Genomic DNA, 22,441 nt, shown 5'->3' on the forward strand with positions numbered 1-22,441 from the left:
CAGCAACAAGGAAGTTTGTCCAATGGAAAGCGCGGGAAACCGCTCGTCGGCTCCCTCTTTTGCGCGCGCAAAGCCACTCCTCTTCGGAAGCGGCAGCGAGGCTGCAACTACTCCCCTCCCCACGCTCTCTTCTTAGAGGTAGGTAGGGGGTTCACACCCTATCAGTGCCGGATTGACGTATAAGCTAAACAAGCTATAGCTTAGGGCCAACTCTCTTGCCCTCGCCCCATTTCACTAGTAATATACTTCTTAATTGTATTTCAGTTCAACAATTACTTTGATAAAATACATATTTTGTTATGTGCAAATGGCTTTAGATACCTATTAGTTCCATAAATTGCCATAAATAGCATATATTCAACACAAAAACAGCGACAGTTTGTTGTTGACAAAGGACAGCTGGACATATAAAGGGCCCCATTACCTTCAGTAGCTTAGGGCCTCATCAAACCAGAATCCAGCCCTTGTGTGGACCAGGATGAAATCGAAACAGTACGAAAGTGTTCCTGTGATTTTTATTATATTTTTAAATTGGACTAGTATTGGGAGATACATGTGTATATAGTACACTGAAACATACACTGTTTGAATTTGAGGTCACCCGTTGATATTACTTAAACTGATTTCTTCTGGTGGAGTAGAGTTAAATCTGCGAGTTGTGCCTAAATGCCAGAGACTGCTTCCGCACTGAAATGTATTGTACAGCAATCCTGACGTGTTGGGAGATGGGCAGCCTTGGATGAGTGGGTGTCCATAGTTCAGACTGCTTATACCAGAGCTTTCCAAACGCTTATGTCGCGACACATTAGTGTGTCGGCTGCATTGTGTCTTCCGAACGCTCTGCATGCTCCTCCCAGGACTGGAAAGGGTTTGCTACCGTAGTAAAACTGAACTACTGTGTCGCAAAATGATGCATGTCTAAAAAGAGTGTCACCACATGAAATGTTCGGAAAGATCTGGTTTATAGGAAGCTGCAACCCTTCTTTTGTGTGTGTGTGTGGGGGGGGGAGAGGCCTAATTGAATTTCCTTTGCATATGGTCTGGGTACCAAGTGGATTTTGGGCCCCAATACACAGTGTGTGTGTGTACTGTGTACTATATGCGCACTATACAAATGTGTACTATACAAATACAATCCATTGCTCTAAGTCCAGTAATTCAATATAGCACTGGACAACTAACACTCTACTACTGAGCTGACATGCGTTAATCACAGATATAGTTGGAGCACTGGGTCTTTACCAGGCACCCCCAAACTCGGCCCTCTAGATGTTTTGGGACTACAATTCCCATCAACCCTGATCACTAGTCCTGTTAGCTAGGGATGATGGGAGTTGTAGTCCAAAACATCTGGAAGGCCGAGTTTGGGGATGCCTGGTCTTTATGATAGCAACTGGCTTGGCTGTTTTGGCACCTGCAGTTAGCTCAACCACGGGGTGAGTTACACTTATGAAGGAAATTAACCACTTCTCATATTCAACATATTAATAGTCTATGTTTTTACAGGTATTTCCCCCTCACTGTGTTTGCTGTTTCAAAATAGGATAAAGACTGATTGCTTCTCTGCAAAAAAGCTATCATGAGTACCAGTAAGTCCACTATTCCAAGCTCTTACATTAAAGTTAGCAGTATTACATTTACATTAAAGTTAGCAGTATTACATTTACATTAAACTTAGCAGTATTAAGCATGATTAAAACTTCTTGCAGATAAAATCACTGCTGATTCAGAATAATTTATTTGATTCAGTTGACATTAGTGGTTTCTTTCTGGGACAGGATTGGCTGTAAGTAGAGGAAATCAGCAAAAGTCCCTTCTGTTTGTGCACTACCCATTTACCAATGCCACAACTTCATCTCTGGTAGTCAAGAAGACAGTAAGAGTCGATCCTGCATCCAACTTCTGGGCTATATTGTATAATAACTATCTGAAAATGATCATGAGCTTCGCTTGTTATTTATAAATGGAACTCTTGTTGAATACAAACTTGATATTTTGATTGCTTTAGAACAGACAAAGAGAAAATGGGAAGAAAGGCTAAAGGATATTGAGGAGCTAGCATCTTCGTATAAACGACGGCCTCTCTGTCCACGTTACAAACCGCAGTTGTCCAAACCATGGCAAGCAACCCCAGTTTGGAAGCTATTTCATCGGCAAACTCAAGCATTTAACTTTGCCAAAACTTGTAAACAGGTATGATGGTTAATGATTAGAATGTGGCTTTGCCAGCAATATGCCTTGCACACGTTAAGTTTTTGTTATAGCACATTTATAATTGAGAAATGACTTGGCTTTGGGTACTTTGTTTTGTTGATTGAGGGTTTTCTTTTTTTTTAATTTTCTTTTTTTTTAATTTTTAAAGGATGTTCATGTATTTGCTTTGGAAAAGAATACAGAAAACAAGCAAAGGATTTATCTTGTGACAACATACACAGAGCTTTGGTTTTATTATAGGCAAGTATCTGAAAAACAAATACTGTACTCAGAATGATTTATGTTCATATATTGATGTAACCCAAACCTTTGTGTGTTTACTTTAAATAAGTTCCCCTGTGATAAATGGCACTTACCTCCATCTATGCTAGATGTGTGTAAGGTTGCAGCCATTGCAATTTAGAAGTTGAATCCAGACTTTGCCTTTGGGGTATGGAAGGGCTCCTACCTTATACCTTTGATCCAGCAGTGGGATCATACTGAGAGAAGACAAGGTGAGGGGGAACTTTTGCTGAGTTCCCCAGAAGCCCCTAGCATCACTTTTCAGTGTTCCAATAGGTCCCCCAATCATGTGAAGCAGGTTTTTGGAGAGCACTAAGGATTGGAGGGGAAATGGGATTCTGTAATAGTCTGCTTTCCTTCCTCTGCTGACTAAGAGCACCTCCTGAGTGGAATTCTGCTTGGGATGCTCCTGGAACCAAGCCTATGCAGTGGAACCTTGGTTCTCGAACGCCTTGGTACTTGAACATTTCGGCACCGGAAGTGTTCTGGTTTTTGAATGTTTTTGGAAGCCAAACGTCCAATGCGGTTGTCAGCTATTGTTTCCGGGGCGCCTGCACCAATCGGAAGCCACGCCTTGTTTTTTGAACGTTTTGGAAGTTGAATGGACTTCCGGAATGAATTATGTTCAAGAACCAAAGTACCACCATATATTCATTTGTGTCCCCCCCCCCAGTGTGACAGAACATTTAACTTTTCATTAGATTTTTATTAGATTGAGGGTATATTTTCTTTTTCTTCCAAAAAGGAAACTAAAAATAAATAAATATGTGAGCACATCTTTTGCACCTTTGACCTCAGTCAACAACATGAGTGCTGGTGTAGCGCCTGGCATCTGTTGCCACATTTAGTTCACTTCTGGTATAAGCTTGTTGCAACAGTTATGCAGCTTTACTTAGATAGGCTCAGCCAGCCAGCACATCTTTGTGCTTCTGTGTTCTTCAACAGTGTAGTGGCTTTCTGTAAAACCATACACATAAAGATCTGGGACATATTTTTGGAGCAGGCAATAACTCATAATGTTTCCAAACTATATATTTCTTTATAGTTTAGAGTTACTCATTCCAAATTTGATGATAAACAGTTGTGTTCATCAATAGGATGCTATGGGTTTTTTCAGACAATAAGGGTTTCTTTTCAACTGCCAAATAGAAAATGGGAGCAAATGGGACAGAATATACAGCATTCATTGGTGTATGTGCATATCATGGCTGTTTAGAATAGAGCCGCAGATCCACACTTTTCAGAAGGTTCCATTTGCATTTCACAGAGGTTATCATGTGCATGCAAGGCAATAGCAATGTAAAGTAACTACGATTTTATTTAAAATAATTTGGAAAATTTGCTGTAATTTAATCATTGTAATTGCAATGAATATAAATTATTGTGATTCTCCCTTTAATCTAGAACATATAATGAAACAAGCCTCATGCATTGTTATGAAGTTATTCCAGAAGAAGCTGTTTGCAAACTTTACTTTGATTTGGAATTCTACATACCAGCTAATCAAGAAGCTGATGGGAAACAGATGGTAGCAGACTTGATAGAGGTAATATTAAAATAATAAGGAATATAGATTTAGGCGAAACATTAGGGGAAATATGCTTGGTATAATGGAATTTGAACAATTAAATAAGCTACCAAGGGAGGCAGTAGAATCTTGTTCTTTGGTGATTCAAACAAATGCTACACCATCATCTGTTAGTATAAAATCTAATCCTGCAAGGTATTGGGCAAGACATGCCATAACCTTTCTATCTAGTCTAAGCACTTGAGAAGTAGTAATATCAATTGTGAGGGAATATAGTGTGAGCAGACTTTGATGTTAAATATCAGAACTTGGTACTTTGAAATTTCAAGTAACATATAATACTTTTATTTTACCAAAGAAGAGTGCCTAGTCTTAAAGTTCAACAAAGAAGTTTAGTGGATGGTATGAAAGTTGGAGCACACTGGGGAAAATAGCAGCTGTCTCTGTTTCAGTACGTAGTCATAAGATGTGCCCTTTTGACAGAAGTGGAAAGTTTAAGTCTTTATGAGGTCGGGTGAAAAGGGGCAGTGTGGTTAATTTCCCATGTGCTGTGTAAAAGAGGAAGGCCTGGGAATGAGGCCTAAAACATTTGAAGTGTTGCTTGACCAAAAAGGCATTTTCTTTTATCACAATATAATGGACTGGCCAACAATCAAAGGGCTATGTGTTACGTACTACATATCCCCTGGGCCTTTTCGGCTCCCACTCAACTGCTTGCTGTACCCCAGGCATCCCCAAACTGCGGCCCTCCAGATGTTTTGGCCTACAACTCCCATGATCCCTAGCTAGCAGGACCAGTGGTCAGGGAATATAGGAATTGTAGTCCAAAACATCTGGAGGGCCGAAGTTTGGGGATGCCTGCTGTACCCCTTGCAAACTCGCTCCCAAAGCCCAGGGGATTCTCCTGAGCAGCATTCCATGAAACAGCAGGGGCTGCGGCTTAAAGGGAAAACTGTCTCTCTCCCCATGACCACATGGCCAACATATAGAAGTAAGTACCACTGAGTTGGAGTAGGGCTTTTCTACTAGATGTCTTGGATGAGACTATTTACAGTATTTGGCTTTTCATCATCTTTGCAATCAATGAAAACATAAAATATCTATATTTTTAAATACTGTTAATGCAATAGGATACTGTTACAGAGTACAGCCATACCTTGGTTTTCAAACAGCTTAGTTCTCAAATGTTTTGGCTCCCAAATGCCACAAACCCAGAAGTAAGTGTTCCGGGTTGCGAACTATTTTTGGAAGCCAAACGTCCGATGGGCCTTCCTGCAGCCAATCAGAAGCCGTGCTTTGGTTTCCGAACGTTTTGTAAGTCAAACGGACTTCCGGAACGGATTTTGTTCAACTTCCAAGGTATAACTGTAGGAGAGAGGAAGAAGCATTAATATGGGAGTGCCCTAAGGTAGTAACGTGGAGGGGAATGGCAAGGGCTTGGCGAGTTGAATAAGCAGGGGCACAGCCCTTGGGGAAGTATCATCAGGGGAAAATAATTTCATGACAGAGGGAAAATGGCTCAGCCTTTTGGTTAGGATCATATGAAAACATTTGCTATGTTTAAACAGCACAGCTGCAACAAACCAATCTGTACAGAGAGAGCACGAAGTATTGTGGCTTAAGAATGCCCAATTTTAGTGGAGTCAGTGAGCTTAAAGTCATATACCGAGTTAAATCTTACCGTAGTCATAAAGATACTTACTTGTATTTTGCTGTGCTGTATTTGAAATTTTCTGTGTTAGTATTTCTAAAAGCTATGAAATGAAGCCATTTTTTGTGCTGGTTAATTTTGCGTATCAGGTCTTTCAAATACGTTTATATTATCTTATGTTTTTACTTATGGCAATGTTTAAAATATGTTGTAAGTAACGTGGATACTTATTGGGTAATAAGCCATTAACAAGTTTAATAATTAATAGGGGACAAAATGGTAAAGGGAGAATTTCACTGTGTCTTTCAGTTCATTTGTAAAAAAATTGATGAACACTGTGGAATAAAATGCTCAGTTGAAGATGTTTTGAATCTGGATTCCAGCACCAAAGAAAAATTTAGTTGCCACTTAATATTTTTGCTCCACAATGCTGCATTTAAGAATAATATGCATATAGGTAAGCACAATTTCTTTCAAATGCATGCAAAATTGATTTGTAACCATTTTAAAGTAGTGGATATGAATTTATATTATTATCATTTTTTTAAAATATCTTAACAAGTTGGGCTGTATATACAGTCAGCTGGCGAGTGTGGCTCACAAGCTTCATTGGTTAAAGTGCCTGACTAGGAGCAGGAAGACAGGTTCAAATCCTCACTCAGCCATGAAGTTGACTGAACTTGGGCCAGACTATCTCTTAGTCTAACCAACCTCAAGGGATCGTTAAGAGGATAAAATGTTTTGGAAGAAGCAACTCGAGCTCCTTGGACAAAGAGTGTAAATAATAGTAACACACAGACTCAGTACTTCCAGTTTACAGAGGTTCATCGTGGAAGTTATTCCAGTCTGCACTGGTGCCCTTGCCCTCATGGCTGACTTGGTTTGGTGTGGGTTATGTATTGCTGGCTTCCTCCAGCATGCCAGCTAATGGCATAGGGTTCTTTCTATGCTTTGGTTTGTATTCTAACCACCAGATCAGCAGCATGAGAAGCTAACTGGATAAGCTGTTAGTAAAATCTTGGAAAAAGGAATTCGGACAGTGCATGGTGTTTTGCCCCCCCCCCCCAATTTATAAAGATTCAGTATTTCTTATTAGGCAAGCAATTGCATATTGATTCTTAGATTGTTTTAACTTTCCTATTGTTGATCTCTCAAATTTCCCCATTCTATTTTCTAGGTAACTTTTTAAGAAAAATTTTGCAACCTGCTGTTCTTTTAACTAGGAAAAGAGACGCAATGGTTCCAGAGAAACAGGTGGTCTCTCATTCTCAGAGTTGCAAAGCTGCCACTGATTTGCCCAGCTCTGTCGAAAACCAGACTGTCACCAAGGATGTGTCTCATAGTAGGCAACTGAGTGCAATCAATTCTTTGGGAAATGGTGCATCTCAATGGAAAGAAAATCTAGATCTTTCTTTTCTAATAGTGAATGGTAAACACGGAGAAAAGCAGTTGTTCGTTGATCTTGGTAAATATAAATGTACATTTAATACACAGCTCTAGGTTAATATCTTTGCATATGTGAAGAACCTGGGAACATTTTATTTATGCCTTAACAGGAGAGCTGGCAAGTATTTCTGAAAATCTGCTGTAGCTGGGGGGCCCTTTAGGTATTGTCAGGCTACAACTCCCAGGAGCCCCAGCCAGTATAGCTAGTGGATGGGAATGATATATGCTGTTCTCAGACAATGAAAGGATGGCACCATGTTGACCACCCCTGCTGTAGCCCTTGTATGTATTTCAAGGTTGACAGCATAGGGTAGATGGGTGGCACACGAATGCTTTAAGAAGCTTTCTGCCAATCGGTTGCCTATTTCAGTACGGAGATGATTTCAAAATTACTCACTGTGAATTTGTCCAATGTGTGCTGATTAACACTGGATACTAAAAATGGTGGGCCTGATCTGGTCCTGTTGTATGTATGACTTTGGGTATACGCAATTCTCTGCCCATATGAAGAGTGCCAAAAGGAAAGATGAAGAACAGCTCTCAGGGACTTTGCATATGGGGAGGGAGGATGCAATAAGAACACAGTCATTCTTTATTTATACATGTGATATGCAGGGTCATGGGCCAACATTTGCTGCATAAAGTCTACCTTCTCTTGATATGTGTTTTCTGGCTCCAGGGTGTTTGTGTATTTTCAAGCATACTTCATCTGACACCACAAACACAAGTATTGTCAGGACTCTACATTCTAATCCCCTCATATGTTGGAAATCTCATTTGAGATACAAAAATACCCCCAAAAAACCTGTTAGTGAGATCCCCCCAGTTGTTGTTAAAAAGGTATTTAGTGATAAATTAAGGGCTGCATTCCAAGAGAGTTTATGGATTGAAATTGGTGGCCTTAAACACATTTAATTGTTGAATTATTTTGTTGATTCCAAAAAGCATAAGCAATTGTAGATACAGCCAATAACCTTTTTTCTCTAGGAGTATATACAAAGAACAGAAACTTCCGATTATACAAGTCATCAAAAGCAGGGAACTCTGTTGTTTTGGACATTGCTGAAGATAACAGATTTGTTCCTGAACCAGTAAAGAATTCTTGTATAGAAGAGCAGTATTTCCTTTCCTCTTTGATCTGTAATGTAAGGTAACAATATCACTTTATTGAAATGCTAATTTCCCTAATACTTATAAGTGTTTTCTGAGGATGTTCATTATTTCACTTGCAATAGCAGTGATTGTATGCTAGTCCCCCTCTGCTTGGAATCCTGGAGAATTTGGAGCAACGTTGCCTTGTAGAGTCATGATAGATTGAGGTGTGTTTAAGTCTCTTGGCTCGAGGAGCTGCCCTCTCATCTGGCTATAAATCTTGGAAGGTGGTTGGTATAAAGCAGAGTTTTTCCTGTTGTCCTGTTTCTTTGTTCTATCTGTCATTTTATCCATGATTTGTGATTGCTTCTCCAAGCACTGATATAGCTCAGTAAGTGGAAATAATGAGCTTTTTTTAAAAAAAAATGGTTAAAGTGTGGAAAATATGCTTGTATCCTGCAAGTATTAAGATCTTCACCCTGTGTTTCTTCTCAGATTTTCAGACAGTTTAAAAATTTTGTCCTGTGAGAACCCAAAGGAGACAAAAGAAAAATCTACGGATTTAGATGGCAGTGTTTCTAATGGCTGTCTGGGTAATTGTGTTAAAATAAATTTTAATTCATGTTATGGAAATGATGCTATGGGATTTAAAATTTCAAAATGCTTTTATTTCAGCATGTGGCTGTGAAAATGAGTACCGTATGTCTGAATTGTGAAATTTATGTCTAGCTTGCGCTCCTGAAGAAGTTTATCCTGAAACATTATTATGCATAGTAAATACTTCAAATATCTACAATTCAAAAAATTTTGTAAGCTGCTAATATTTGATTAAACCGTTTTTTGTCAGTAGTCATTGCGGTGTATTACACACAAAAGACAAACCAAATTTTTAAAGAAGTGTCATGTTATCAGAAATTTAAAGAATGGAGGAATATGCAGCAGGATTAATTTGTACTGCTGCTGATGACTAGGCTAGAAATGAAAAGCATGTTAGATTTTATTATATTCTCAGTGCAGACTTGAGGGAAGGAGACTTAGAATTCAGCTTTCTTACTTGAAGTTCATACCATTTCAGGCTCCATTCCTCTAATATGCAAAGCTGGGGGCTGCATTATTCCATCCAGCCCAGAGCAGCTCCACTGGACTCAGCTGGTGGAGTGATGCTAGCATTATTCCAGCCTCTGGCAGTAGCCCACTGAAAGCCCAAACCGGGGGGTGGGTGGCCAGTGCTATGCCAATGCTAGACTGCTATAGCCTGGAAGAGGTTTTTGCCTGCTGCCTCAACTGACATAAGCGATGTGGATGCAACAATGGCTATGTTCCTCTGTTATGCCCTGCTGCTGCCTGGCCAAGTTTTAGCATCACCTGTCAATGATTGCTTGTGAAATGGTTTTGGTATGGAGCTTTTTGCTTTTTTTTATACCATGGCAATGAGGTCCTAATTCTGTTCCTAACAGTGTTCATATTTTATTTCTTAGTATGTGCTATGGAAGAATAAGTTATCAACATTTGTATTTTTTTTTATAGACCCCATAGGAGGATATCAGTGTTCACCTTATCCAGAAATTGATAACTTCGTTCTCTTTTTGGTCAATAAAGATAATGTTCAAGGAGGTAAGGAATATTTTGGGGCCAAGCAGAGGTGGTATTTCTAAAGATAATGAAGTTGTTTACAAAGTGGAACATCTCTTTTTTCAGGGATAAGAAAATGGAACTATTTTTCTCTTGAGCAACTTCTTGTATATGACATCTCCAAGTATCGCTGGTGTATGAATATTGGCAGAGCTCACAAAAGTAACAATATTATGTATGTATACTTTGGTATTTTCCTAAAAATAATTTGTTCAATAGGTTAATAAAACTAGGATTACCTTTTCTGCAAAGCATTTATCTGTAGCAAGGCTATAAAATAAAGCAATTAAGTTCACTCTCATTGACTGAAACTTACATAAACTATTAAATCTATTTTTTCAAGGATAGTACCGTAATAGATTTGAAAAGTGAGAATTGGTATCAAAAATGCCATGACCCTGTTTGCAGAGCAGAAAACTTCAAGTCAGAATGTGAGTACTTTTTTGTATTACTTACAATATTAGAGCTACTAATGTTAAATGGTTATAATTTAATATAAACTCTCTTTGTATTTAACAGGTTTTCCACTACCAGCTGAGGTATGCCTCCCATTTCTTTTCAAAGAGGTATGCTTTTCTCACAGCTCAATATTGAAATGTTTTGGTTATATCCTGGCAAGACCTATTTGTGTAGCAAACAGTAGTTTAGAAAATGAGTTGTGTAGATGAAAAATGAGCAAACATAAGAGAAAGAAAATTCCAGTCCTACTTTTTAAAATAAAACCCGTATTAGCACAGTCTTGATGTTGTCATAGGCTTTATTAAAGTTGTGGAAGTGCATAACTCCCCTCAATTTGTGTACAATATACCAATAGAATTGAAAAATACTCATTGTGAGTTGGGGTTGTGAATAGTACTGCTTGTGTTTCTCTCATGAAAGCCATGAAAGCCTATCCCTGATCTAACTGTGAATTCCTTTAGTCTGCACAGTTGTGCAACTGCTAGGAAGCACATCCCATTGACACCAGAACTTCATAATAAAACCACCTTCATGTGTTATTTTGGCAGAAGTATTGTTAATGAAAATGCAAGTAGAATGTATTTGCTCTATCATGAGCTAGGTTAGAAAGTACAGTGGTACCTTGATTTACGGACTTAATCCATTCCGGAAGTCCGTTCTTAAACCAAAGCATTCTTAAACCAAGATGCAGTGGGGGACTCAATTTACAAATGGAACACACTCAACAGGAAGCGAAACATGTTCTTATTCCAAGGCAAAGTTCACAAACCAAAACACCTACTTCCGGGTTTGCAGCGTTCTTAATCCAAGTTGTTAAAAAACTAAGCTGTTCTTAAACCAAGGTACCACTGTATGGTGCAAAAATATTGTTGTCTTATTAGTAAAGTCTGAGCAGAGTTGTGTGTCTTAACTTCTTTCTTACCAGCAATAACAGATGACTAAATGTGCCAATATAGGGTCATGTTGCTGGGACAGAAACTGCAAGAGTGCCCTCTATTAACCTCCTAATAAAGGAATTCCTAGCTTTTCATCTACCACTTTGAAAATATATCTGAGCTACACTACAGCACTTTGACCATGTGGAATAGCACCCTTTCCACTTGAATTGGTGGCTTCCCCCCCTAAAAAAATGTTTAGGGGTACTCTCAATTTCCTAATCATATTGAAATACTGCCCCTCCATGATTCATAAAATGTTCAGGTGTGGGGTTGGTGTATGATAGTAGCGTGGCAAACCCGCTAATCCTTAGGTTTAGCTAGAGTAATACTGGCAAACCAGTACAGTGTTAGGAATAGGAAGGTGAGGTATGGGTCAGTTGTGTTGGGAGAAGCTGGATGGACCTGGAGAGGTTCGGTTGAAACTGGTTTGATCTAGCCTGACAGGGAAAGATCGGGATGGGTCATGCTGAGGTGAGAAGAGCACAATGAATCCTTATGGGGAGTTTGGAAAGTTACTGAGGATCACAAGACTGAGAGGAGGGGGATGTTTGATGAGAGGGACATGTGACAGGTACTTGATGTGTGGGATGTGCAGTCCACCACTTCCTCTATGGTGGAGAAGTTAGGGTGTTGGCAGGAAGTGACCTGTACCTGTACATGTTTATGCATGAGGTTTGTTCTGTGATTGGCTGGAAGTTACATCGTGAGTTAATGTTTACCTGTCAAAGCTGCTGCTAATAAATACAGACCCCCGAGCTTTGCCTGGGGTTGTTCTTTGTGGAACTCAGCCTTGTCTTATGTCTCATTGTTGGATCTAACCATTGCTACATAATGGTGACCTTTCCGACGTGATCCAGCCCTACTCATAAGAAGACTCGAAGCAGTCTAGGTACCACCGGCCACGGCCCTCTTTTCGTGAGTATGGGTTCTCTTGAGTCAGTTCAGGAAGGGAGTGCACACCCGCAGGAACTGAGAGAAATTCTGAGGGATTTCAGTCAGACAGGTGCTAGTTTGGCAGAGCTAGAAGAGTTGGTTGAAGAGATATTGTTTCAGTGCCCGTGGTACTCTCAAGAGGGGTCCCTGGATTTAAAAGTATGGGACAGGATAGGGAAGCAGTTGCTTTCCTCCCCACGGGCTCCTGCCAGATTTTTAAGGCTTTGGCGGAAGTGCAGGGATGCAATTGAGTTGGTAGGGGTCTATATAAGTGAAAAGGCAACCCCCCTTTCTGTATCTCATTGTTCAGTGGAGGCTGCTGCCACAGACCTCCCAATCTCAGTTCCAGAGGCTCTGGCTTTACCATTGCCTTTGGAATCCTCTGGTTTACTGTCCACCTCTCCATTGTCCCAGAAAAAGATGGTGGGGGGTGCTGTTCGGCTCGGGTTTAAGAGAGAGCTGGAGTCAGGAACATTAACTAGAGAAGAACTGGAAGAAGGGCTTGCTTCCTTTCCAGTCACACAGGGCTTGAATGCCCAGGGATTTCCTAGCCTATCTGACTCTCTTCAGGCAAGGGGAATGGTTCAGATGAGGTTTAGGAAGGAGCAGGAAGAAGGAAAACAGAGAGGAATGTTGATAAGTGAGGGGATGAGGCGAACTACGGTGGCTGCCTCTCTGTGGAAAGGATTGGTTGGTGTTGGACTTTTTGCCCTGGTGCTTGTGGCTTTCTCTGCTGCACAGCATGGCGAAGAGGAAAATGACACCTTGCCAATAGATACAGTCCTGCAAACACTGTTGGCCCTTCTGGTTATTTGTTTTTGTATAGTGCGTCTTGCAGGAGAAGTACAGGCAGTAAAGCCTCGAATGGTCTGTTTTAAGTGACAAAAAGATTTCCATTGGGCAGAAACCTAGCTTAAACAGTGCTAGTGCTTTGCATTTTCTGTCTCTGAAGTTTGACTCCTTTTCAGCTTTGCGAAGGCTTCACAGAAGCACTGCATTAAGCTTAAAGGGCCTGAGTAAATGTTTCCTTTTGATCCAGGAAGGTGAGAAGCTTTGATCTGCATTTCCTTTCCTTGAGATAGTTAAATGGTTAACAGATTTTGGCTGTTCAAGTTGCTCAAGACTTTCCTTAAAAAAAAAGAGGAACCTTCCTATTGTCATTTGGCAGTTTTTCAGTCTGCTTAAAGTAGCCAGTTCAGACTGAAAACTTAAAATATCTGCAACTGATTGTTTCTGAAGAAAGTACCTTTTTCTCCTCACTAATGTAAATGAAGGCTTATGTTTTCTCTCCCCACGTCAGCTTTATTGTCTTTTCTTAAGGGTTCAGTGAAAATATTCTGCTTGCTTATTGTCTGTATTACAAATTCTTTCCCCTTCTTTTCAAATGCAGGGTTGTCCTATATCCACTTAGGTATTAACAGGATTAGATTTGGTTAAAGAATGGGGAATGCTGGAAAACTCACTGTTTACATTTGTTTTCAAGAGCTACCCAGTTCATCGCCAGTAGCCCAACTCCAAAGGATTTCACTGTTTGCATTAAAATGAGTCTCCAATTGTAGAATTGGCAATTGATTTTTGCTTTGTGTATTTTATTTCCCATTTACAGGTGTGAGCATGGGAGTCTTACCTCTTCTCTATATAGTCTGGTTAAATCTGATTTCAATCTTTGTGTAAGAAATTTACTTCTGATTACTCTTTATAGAATTTTTCCTTTTCAGACTGACTAGAATTCATTTTCAGAAGGAGTTCCAGTATTTCTTAGATTAATGTTTTTTCCCTCTGTTATAAGGGGCAGGGTAAGAGGAATTTGCCCCCATGCATTACGAGACTACCAATGTACAGAGAGGGGACAGTTTAGCCAGAGAGAAGCCATTTTCTTGACTTCATGGTTCAAAAGTCAAGAGAAGCCTATTCTGCCGTATCAAGGTAAATTAATCCCCTGCTGACCCAGACAGTTCCTCCAGACCTCTTGGAAAACACACGCACCCTTTTACATAACCCATTGCTAAATCCTGTCTCACACCCACATGGAAACTTGCATAATCGCACCTCCAGCCAGATAACCAAAAACGATAACGATCACCCATTCTCGGAACTTCCACCCTCCCAAATCCCCGCCTGAGGTGCCCTCCCTTGTACTTTTCATGACCCAGATTCAGCTGAACCATGGACCTTTTTAAGATATATATATTTATCCCTAATAAACTATTCCGTTGTTCCTTTAGTAATGTTATGGTGTCCTCTATCATGTTACCCGATGCATCTCCCTATTCTCTACTCTGTATGAAACTGTATCTATTTACGAAACCGCAATAATATAACCTTGCACTGATACCTTGAACCTTTCTATCAAATTGTACCTGTTTAAAAAATCCTGCCATCCTGAAGAATTAATTGTTTGACTCTACTATTTGCAAAGGTTTCCACTTATGCACCCTTCTAAGCTTTTAGTTCGTTGTCCTTGATAAAATGTTATAAGCTGTCAAACATCGCTCTGAACTGTGAACGTTTTACCGCTGTTAGAATTGTATCCTCTCTGTGTATTATTAGTTACTGTATAATATCTTCTTCTTCTTTAACTTTAAGTGTAGTCTTTTCTCTCTATTGCAAACGTTGAATATTTGTATAAACTTTGTTGCAAGTTAATAGGCACCTCTGTGGCACAACATATTTTACGGACTGTTTCCACTTCTTCTTGATACCACACTGCCACCTAGCCAGTCTAAAAGAGCACGACTCAAATACACACTTTCAGTGAGAACAACAATTTTATTTGATAAACAGGTGTTATCAACAATCTTCCCACATCCGCAGAGTCTTCCTGTCAAACAATAAGGAGACATGCATAATCATTACCTGGACTATCACCATGATATCTTACATCAAGAATTCCATCAACCCCTTTGTCCTCTCGCGATTACCCCCTCCCAGAACCCATTTCCCCACCTTTTATGCAATTCTGTACTATTGGAAATGAAACCTATAAATTTGTGAAGCTTCCTTTGTTCGGGGTCCCTTCACTTCAACTTGCTTGTGTGGACGGATCGCTATTGCAATAGCTTTATTATTTAATTAATAAAGTACCTTGCTTCGTACGTCCTGGTTTGGCCTCTGTTATTTGGTAGGCAGGAGACGCTCAAACTTCGTCTGCCTGCCAGGATACCTGGACTCTTCCTGGGTCAAGGATCCACTTAATTCTAGGACCGTGTAGCTCTGCAAATTTTTACAACAGTTTGGCGACCACTTCGGGGACCCAGTTTTGCCTTGAGCTCCGGGTTCACTGAGGAAGGGGAGCCCAGCGCGCCCTTGCCTCTTTTGCAGGGGGGTAAACCAACCTCAGGACCCGAGGCGCTTGGTAGTAATTGAGAGTCCAAGCGGGACCCCCAGGACGAAGCAACGTTTAAAGGGACAAGGCTGTTTTTTCTTCAGGAACCAGTGGGAAGCTGGAGACAACGGGATTCGACTGAAAGGATCGGTCGTGAGTATTAAAAGGGGACACGCGGTGGGCTGATTACTGCAGCAACTAAAATTCTAAAACTTCACTCTTCACTGTTCTCTCCTTTTCTGTTTCTTATCTTGGGCTCTAGTTGCAGCTAAGCTGTAAAGGCATAAGGGATAAAGAAGAATTAGAGCCTTTGGGATCCGTCCTTTCGTTAAACGAAATACCCAGAAGGACGGACCCAGCTCGCTCCTGCCAATCTGCGCAGGAGTTCTGAGCAATCTACCCAACCTTTTTTCCGTATTCCTCTGCTCTTAATCTTCGGGTGAAGCCGCCCCTAGACACCCCCGATCCCCACCGGGAAGTGACGGGGTTGTTCTAGATCGCAAGGTCACCCGTTCTTTTCAAAAAACCTTCCTTCCAAGGCTAACCACCCGGCATTGCGTGGGCAAGCGTCCAGGGCAGGTAGTCTTTCTATTAGATTGTAAGAGGCAGGAAAGTTGCTGCAGGACCCTAGGCAATTGATGACCAGAAGGGGGTCCTTAGGTATCAAGCTGCACCAGGCCGCCTAGTAGTTAGTGCACGCGAACGGCAGGCAGGAACACCACAAGGACGTGGGGGTGAGTCATAGACTCGGGAAGTTAAGAGTGTCCAGGAACAGGGTCGGGGACCCAGAACTGCAGTATAAAGAGCCAGAATAAACATGGGTGCGCATAATTCAAAGGAATTCCTGTCCCAGACTCCCAGCCGTGGCAAAGCTCAATGGAAGCTTCGCCAAAGTGGGGACTCTGAGGATGAAAGCCCATTACAATTCATATTCGAACATTGGCATGAATTACCTGGGGTGGAAAAACTTGACAAAAATCGGCTAAAAAGACTCTGTCAGAAAGACTGGATCCGCGTCACTGCGGACCATCCAGAGGGGGAAAAATGGATCCCGAGAGGTTCCCTTAATGCCCAGCGAATCTCTGCACTAAGAATAACACTGGAAGACCAATACCCCTTGCAAATTCGATATCTCAACTTATTTGAAAAGGCAAAAATCCTTCTTAAAGGGACTGAAGGTCCAACAGCCCCACAAATGCCAGTAATAACGGAAAGGAGTTCAAGACCCCCACCGTACCAGGAAACAATTATAGAAGAGCCGGTAGACCAGCTCTGCAGCCCTGCCGAAGCCCCGGCACCATCTCCTTCTAACGCAAACAGACAACGGGAGGCTGAGGTCCAAGACTCCCGGAGTGCAGTGGAGGGCGGATCTGTAACTCCTGCCATGCCTAGTCTAAGTCCAGCACCTCAGGGCAACCTCGAAGCCCGAATTCCTGCTGAAGTACCCCCCCAGCTAAGTCCTGTTGCTAGCAGAACTCGTAGTCGTGACCCAGAAACCAATTTAGTGGAGCAACTAGTGACAGTTTTATCGGAATTAAAGGGATCGTCCACAAAGGAAAGAGACCCCATAGAAAAGGAACCAGAGGCTACCGAGAAAACCCAGGGACAATATCCCTTAAGGTCAGTCCCAGTTTCAGATGGGACGAACTTCGTCTATTCCCATGTTCCCTTTTTAACCTCAGACCTACTGAATTGGGCTCAGCAGATGTCGACCTTAAAAGACAATCCTGACATGTGCTATCGTAAAATTGCCATTATTTTTTCTACTCATAATCCCTCCTGGGCAGACGTACACATGCTCCTGAATGGTCTTTTTAATGAGCCCGAACGGGAGGAGATTTTAGAGAAAGCAACAGAAGCCCTAAAATTACCTGATGTCCAACTCAATAAACCTGCAGGGATCGAGCCTCTAACTGCAGCCCAACTTAGAACCGAACCAGAATGGGACTATAACACCACGCCTGGGATTTGGTATCTGAAGGCGTTTCGAAAAGCCATCTTACATGGGATAAGGCTCGCGGGAAAAAAATCTACAAATTGGACTAAGATCAGGGAGGTAACCCAAGAACCTGATGAAACTCCCACCGCCTTCTATACCAGGCTAATAACCGCCTTTCGAACATGGGGGGGGATCGATCCTGATACCCCAGACAACCAAGTAGTGGTGAAAAGCTTCTTTAAAGACCAAGCTTGTCCAGACATCAGAAAATTCCTCTCCCTCCAAGTAGCCTATGAAGGGAAACCCATGAGTGAGATCCTCGGGCTTGCGAAAACCATTTATGATGGAAGGGATGAGAAAAAGAAAAAGGAGGCAAGGAAGGAAAAGGAGGACGATGCTAGAGTCCTCGCCTTGGCTTTGAGTGCAGCCAGTACCGCATATAACCCCCAACCTAGTTACCCCTTCAGAAATTCAAAGGCTCCCACACAACCTAGAGGGATGAACGCACATGCAAATCGACAAGCCTCTCCTTACCAAAGGGCTAACAATGTCCAGCATCGAGAGACCACCTCTCAATGCTTTTTCTGCAATCAAATAGGGCATTTCAAGCGAAATTGTCCATTATTCTTAAATACCGTGGCACCAAAACCAGCTCTAGGGATGGGATCCAATGCAGCACAAAACCCTAACCCGATAGCGCCAAACCCTTTCCAGAATCAGCGCCCATTCCAACTACCGCTGGAATTTAACCAGGAGCAAATGCAACCCACTCTTAATTCAGAGACTAACCAATGACAATTAAACGGGGATCCTTCAAACCTTGCCCTGGTATGCCCGACAATTGCCTTATCAGCCCATGACCCCATATGCACAATCACCATAGATGGCCATGAGTATCAGTGTTTACTAGATACAGGGGCAACTTTCTCAACTTTAAACGACAGTCATCTGAGGTCCAGTCAGCAAAAACAACGTATAATGGGCATTGATGGGATCCCCAGGACATGCGCTCTTTCAGAGCCAGCGAAAGTAACGATAGGGCCCCTGACTGCTGAGCACTCATTTCTACTGACCCCGAGCCCTGTCAACCTACTAGGGCGAGACCTACTATGTAAATTACAGGCAACTATAACTTGCAGCACTGAGGGTATCTACCTCCACATGCCAGAAGAGGCGGCAGTCTCCTTTCAAGGCATTTTAAAGGAAGAAAACCTGACTGATTTAGAAATACCAACCCCTCTGATTGACAAGGTACCAGTTCACCTATGGGGAAATACTAATACCTCTGTGGGACTCTTAAAATCGGCAGATCCCGTTGTTATTAAATACCGCACTGATGTCCCATACCCCTCCATCAAACAGTACCCCTTGCCGCAGGAGGCAATAGAAGGATTGAGGCCAATGATACAGGATTTTATGGATCAAGGCATCCTTGTTCCCTGCGTCAGCCCATGCAATAGTCCACTCCTGCCGGTACGCAAGCCATCACCCCCGGGTGCCCCAGTTAAATACAGGCTTGTCCAAGACCTCAGAATTATCAACAACTTTGTGATACCCCGCCACGCCATCACCGCCAACCCTAATACAATTTTGACCGGAATCCCACCAGATAGTACATATTTCAGTGTCATTGATTTATGCTCCGCCTTCTTTTCCATAAGAGTGCATGAGAAAAGCCAATTTCTGTTCGCCTTTACGTGGGAAAAAGGACAGCTGACTTGGACTAGACTCCCACAGGGATATGTAGAGAGCCCAACAATTTTTGCTTGTGCATTGCATAGGGACCTACAAGACCTCTCCTTTCCTGCTGGCTCCTCCCTTTTAATATATGTAGATGACTTGATAATTTGCTCCACCTCCGCAACTAATTGCCACATGGACACCGTCCATCTACTAACCGCCCTTGCCGACAAGGGCCACAAGGTCTCACCAAAAAAAACTACAATATTGCCAAACTGAAGTAAAATACTTGGGCCACATAATTGGCCACGGAACAAGAGCTTTGACAACTGAAAGAGTAGATGCTATAGCTAAGGTTCCCCTGCCAAAGACCAAGAAACAGCTCCGCGGGTTTCTAGGAATGAGCGGATTTTGCAGGTCATGGATCCCAGGGTATGGAGAATTAACCAAACCCCTTGTAAAGATGACTAATAAGGACGAACCAGAACCCCTTGAATGGTCCAAAGAAAGCCTACAAAATTTTGAAACTATCAAAAGGGAACTGAGGTCCGCTCCAGCCTTAGGATTGCCAGACTACCGTCTCCCCTTTTCGCTGTTCGTGCATGAACAGAAAGGGGTAGCCTCCGGAGTTCTGACACAAACCTTCAGAGGCCAGGAACGTCCTGTCGCCTACTACAGTATTCAATTAGACCCGGTAGCTAAGGGGACTGTAGGTTGCCTCAGGGCAATTGCTGCCGCTGCGGAATTAGTGGACAGAGCCCTAGAAATCGTTCAAAATCAAGAACTAATCCTAAATGTACCACCTGCTGTAGCCACCTTGTAAAACTTACGAAACTGTCAACATTTTAGTAACGAACGACTAAATCAGTACGAAGCTGCCCTGCTCACACCATCCAACGTGCGCATTAAAAGAGTCAATACCCTAAATCCAGCCACCCTACTGCCTCTGCCCGACGACGGGACCCCCCATCACGATTGCACCTTAGCAGTCCGCTTGGCCGAAAGGCCACGGGAAGATTTAGACCACCTTCCCTTGGAAAACCCAGATATCTCAATCTTTACAGATGGAAGTTCCAAGGTCGTGGCTGGAACAAGACAAACTGGGTACGCTGTGGTAACACACGACACCATCCTAGAAGCTGCACCTATAAACCCGCGCTACAGTGCGCAGGCAGCTGAGCTTATTGCCCTTATCAGAGCTTGCGAATTGAGTGAAGGCAAGCGCGTAAATATCTATACTGATTCCAAATATTGTTTCGGACTGGTACACGCTACGGGTACCCTCTGGAAACAGAGGGGATTCCTAACAGCTGCAGGAACACAAATCTCTCACGCACCGCTAGTGAAAAGACTAATGGACTCCATACATTTCCCGAAGGCCATCTCAGTAATACACTGCAAAGCACACACAAATGGCACGGACTTTGTCTCCTTAGGGAATAGTATTGCGGACGCCGCTGCCCAGAAGGCAGCGGCCATGAGAGGGGAAATGTATGAAAATGAATTTCAAGCCATCTTAGTTCCAGCCGATGTAGACTTCAATCGAATGTATCGCACCGCTAGTGTAGAAGAAATAAGCTCATGGCAACAACTGGGGGCACACCAAAGGGACAATGCGTGGGTTTTGCCGGACGGACGTCTAGCAATGCCTAAAGCCTGGGTACCCCGCCACCTCCGGGTTTTACACAATTTCACACACTGGGGAGCAAACCGCCTAGCAGACAGCATCCTTAGGCATTGGTATGCCCCAGGTGCACACCAATTTGCGAAGGCAGTATCCAAAAATTGCACCATCTGCGCCGGATTCAACCCAAAACAAGAACCACGCAAACCACCAGGGTCTAGACCTTGGGCATATATACCCTTTGAAAGCCTACAACTAGATTTTGCAGAACTCCCGAACTGTATGGGGTTTAAACAATTACTTGTCATAACAGACCGACTTTCAGGTTGGCCAGAAGCTTTTCCATGCAAACGAGCAAATGCTCAAACCGTTGCCAAAATCCTCATGCAGGAAATAATTCCCAGATACGGAGTTCCACGTCGATTAGACTCTGACCGTGGGACACATTTCGCTGCAGAGGTAGTTCAGTCTGTCACCAAGGCATTTGGAATTAAATGGGAACTCCACACCCCGTACCATCCGGCCTCTTCAGGTCAGACGGAGCGGATGAATGGACTTATAAAAACCCAATTGGGAAAAATCTGTAAGGCTACCGGGCTAAAATGGATAAATGCTCTTCCGTTAGTCCTACATAATATTCGTAGCCAGCCGAGAGGACTCTTGAAACTATCTCCCTATGAACTCCTGTTCGCCAGACCCTCCCCGACTCATACCACCCAACTCCCCGTCTCTGAGCTAGAGACTGGGGAAAACGAACTGACTGTATATGTTACACAATTACAACGACAACTAAAGAAACTACACCATTATGCAGCAACCTGTCAGAATGTTCCCCTTGATGTCGATGCTCACTCCTTCACGCCTGGACAGTGGATTTGGGTTAAAACTTACAGGCGAGCCACCTTACAACCCCAGTGGGAAGGACCCTACCAGATTCTCCTGACGACCCCAACTGCAATCAAGGTCTCTGAACGTTCTGCCTGGATTCATCACACCTTCTGTAAGTCCGCACCAAACCCCAACGACCTGGGTGACGTTGCAAGGACCTCCCCATCTTCCATCAACTCCACCGAAGACACCGTCCCACTCGACAATCCCGCGCCAGCCATCGAATCCCCCCAAGACCCTCCCGAGGAACCCACCTCGATCCCAATAACAGCCAAGGAAGGTGACCAAGGAGACCTGGAGAAGTGGATGTCAAAGATCCTTGTAGTACCTGAACCAGACGACCCAGATCATCCACCCATACGAATGCAGTTCCGGAAACAGAAATGCCACGACACCGGGAGCGGGACCTGAAACCCCAGTTTTTGTTTTACCTTCCCTTTCTCATACCACCTTCCCAAAACCCAACCCAGTTTTCCCACCCTCCTCCCTTATCTTTCTCAAACCCAAAAACCACCACCCCCTCCCTTCCCTAACTGTATCGTGTCTGTCGAGTTCTTTCTTTATTTTTATACAGATTTTCGCCTCTGCCAACCCGTGAGATGGACCGGACCCTGCTCCTGGGATACTGTCTCGCCTTCATCACCTACGTCGCAGCCCAGCAGCTCAATTGTGGAGAAAATCCTTCTGAGTTCTTCTTCCTGGATCATCGGACCGTCGACTCCTCTGACCCTACTTCCTTGAACAACCTTGGAGACTTCAAATTCTGCCTTCCCGGAACTAAGAGGTGGCTACCACATGCCTTTCGACCCC

At 42.8% G+C, this 22,441-nt stretch overlaps 1 protein-coding gene across 1 annotated transcript in view; it reads left to right on the top strand.

Moving 5' to 3' along the window:
- The first annotated feature begins 23 nt into the window (after positions 1 to 23).
- PRIMPOL (primase and DNA directed polymerase) overlaps positions 24 to 22,441 on the top strand; it is a 30,208-nt gene continuing 7,790 nt past the window's right edge. The window contains exons 1-13 of the mRNA XM_060278752.1: positions 24 to 138; positions 1,507 to 1,589; positions 2,009 to 2,193; positions 2,363 to 2,454; positions 3,901 to 4,042; positions 5,985 to 6,132; positions 6,853 to 7,140; positions 8,109 to 8,271; positions 8,709 to 8,806; positions 9,750 to 9,827; positions 9,912 to 10,020; positions 10,194 to 10,276; positions 10,365 to 10,411. Coding sequence (XP_060134735.1) covers positions 1,580 to 1,589; positions 2,009 to 2,193; positions 2,363 to 2,454; positions 3,901 to 4,042; positions 5,985 to 6,132; positions 6,853 to 7,140; positions 8,109 to 8,271; positions 8,709 to 8,806; positions 9,750 to 9,827; positions 9,912 to 10,020; positions 10,194 to 10,276; positions 10,365 to 10,411 — 1,443 coding nt within the window. The 5' untranslated portion in view covers positions 24 to 138; positions 1,507 to 1,579. The remainder of the gene's footprint in view (positions 139 to 1,506; positions 1,590 to 2,008; positions 2,194 to 2,362; positions 2,455 to 3,900; positions 4,043 to 5,984; positions 6,133 to 6,852; positions 7,141 to 8,108; positions 8,272 to 8,708; positions 8,807 to 9,749; positions 9,828 to 9,911; positions 10,021 to 10,193; positions 10,277 to 10,364; positions 10,412 to 22,441) is intronic.

Source organism: Zootoca vivipara, chromosome 9 (assembly GCF_963506605.1).
Source record: "Zootoca vivipara chromosome 9, rZooViv1.1, whole genome shotgun sequence".
NCBI lineage: Eukaryota > Metazoa > Chordata > Lepidosauria > Squamata > Lacertidae > Zootoca > Zootoca vivipara.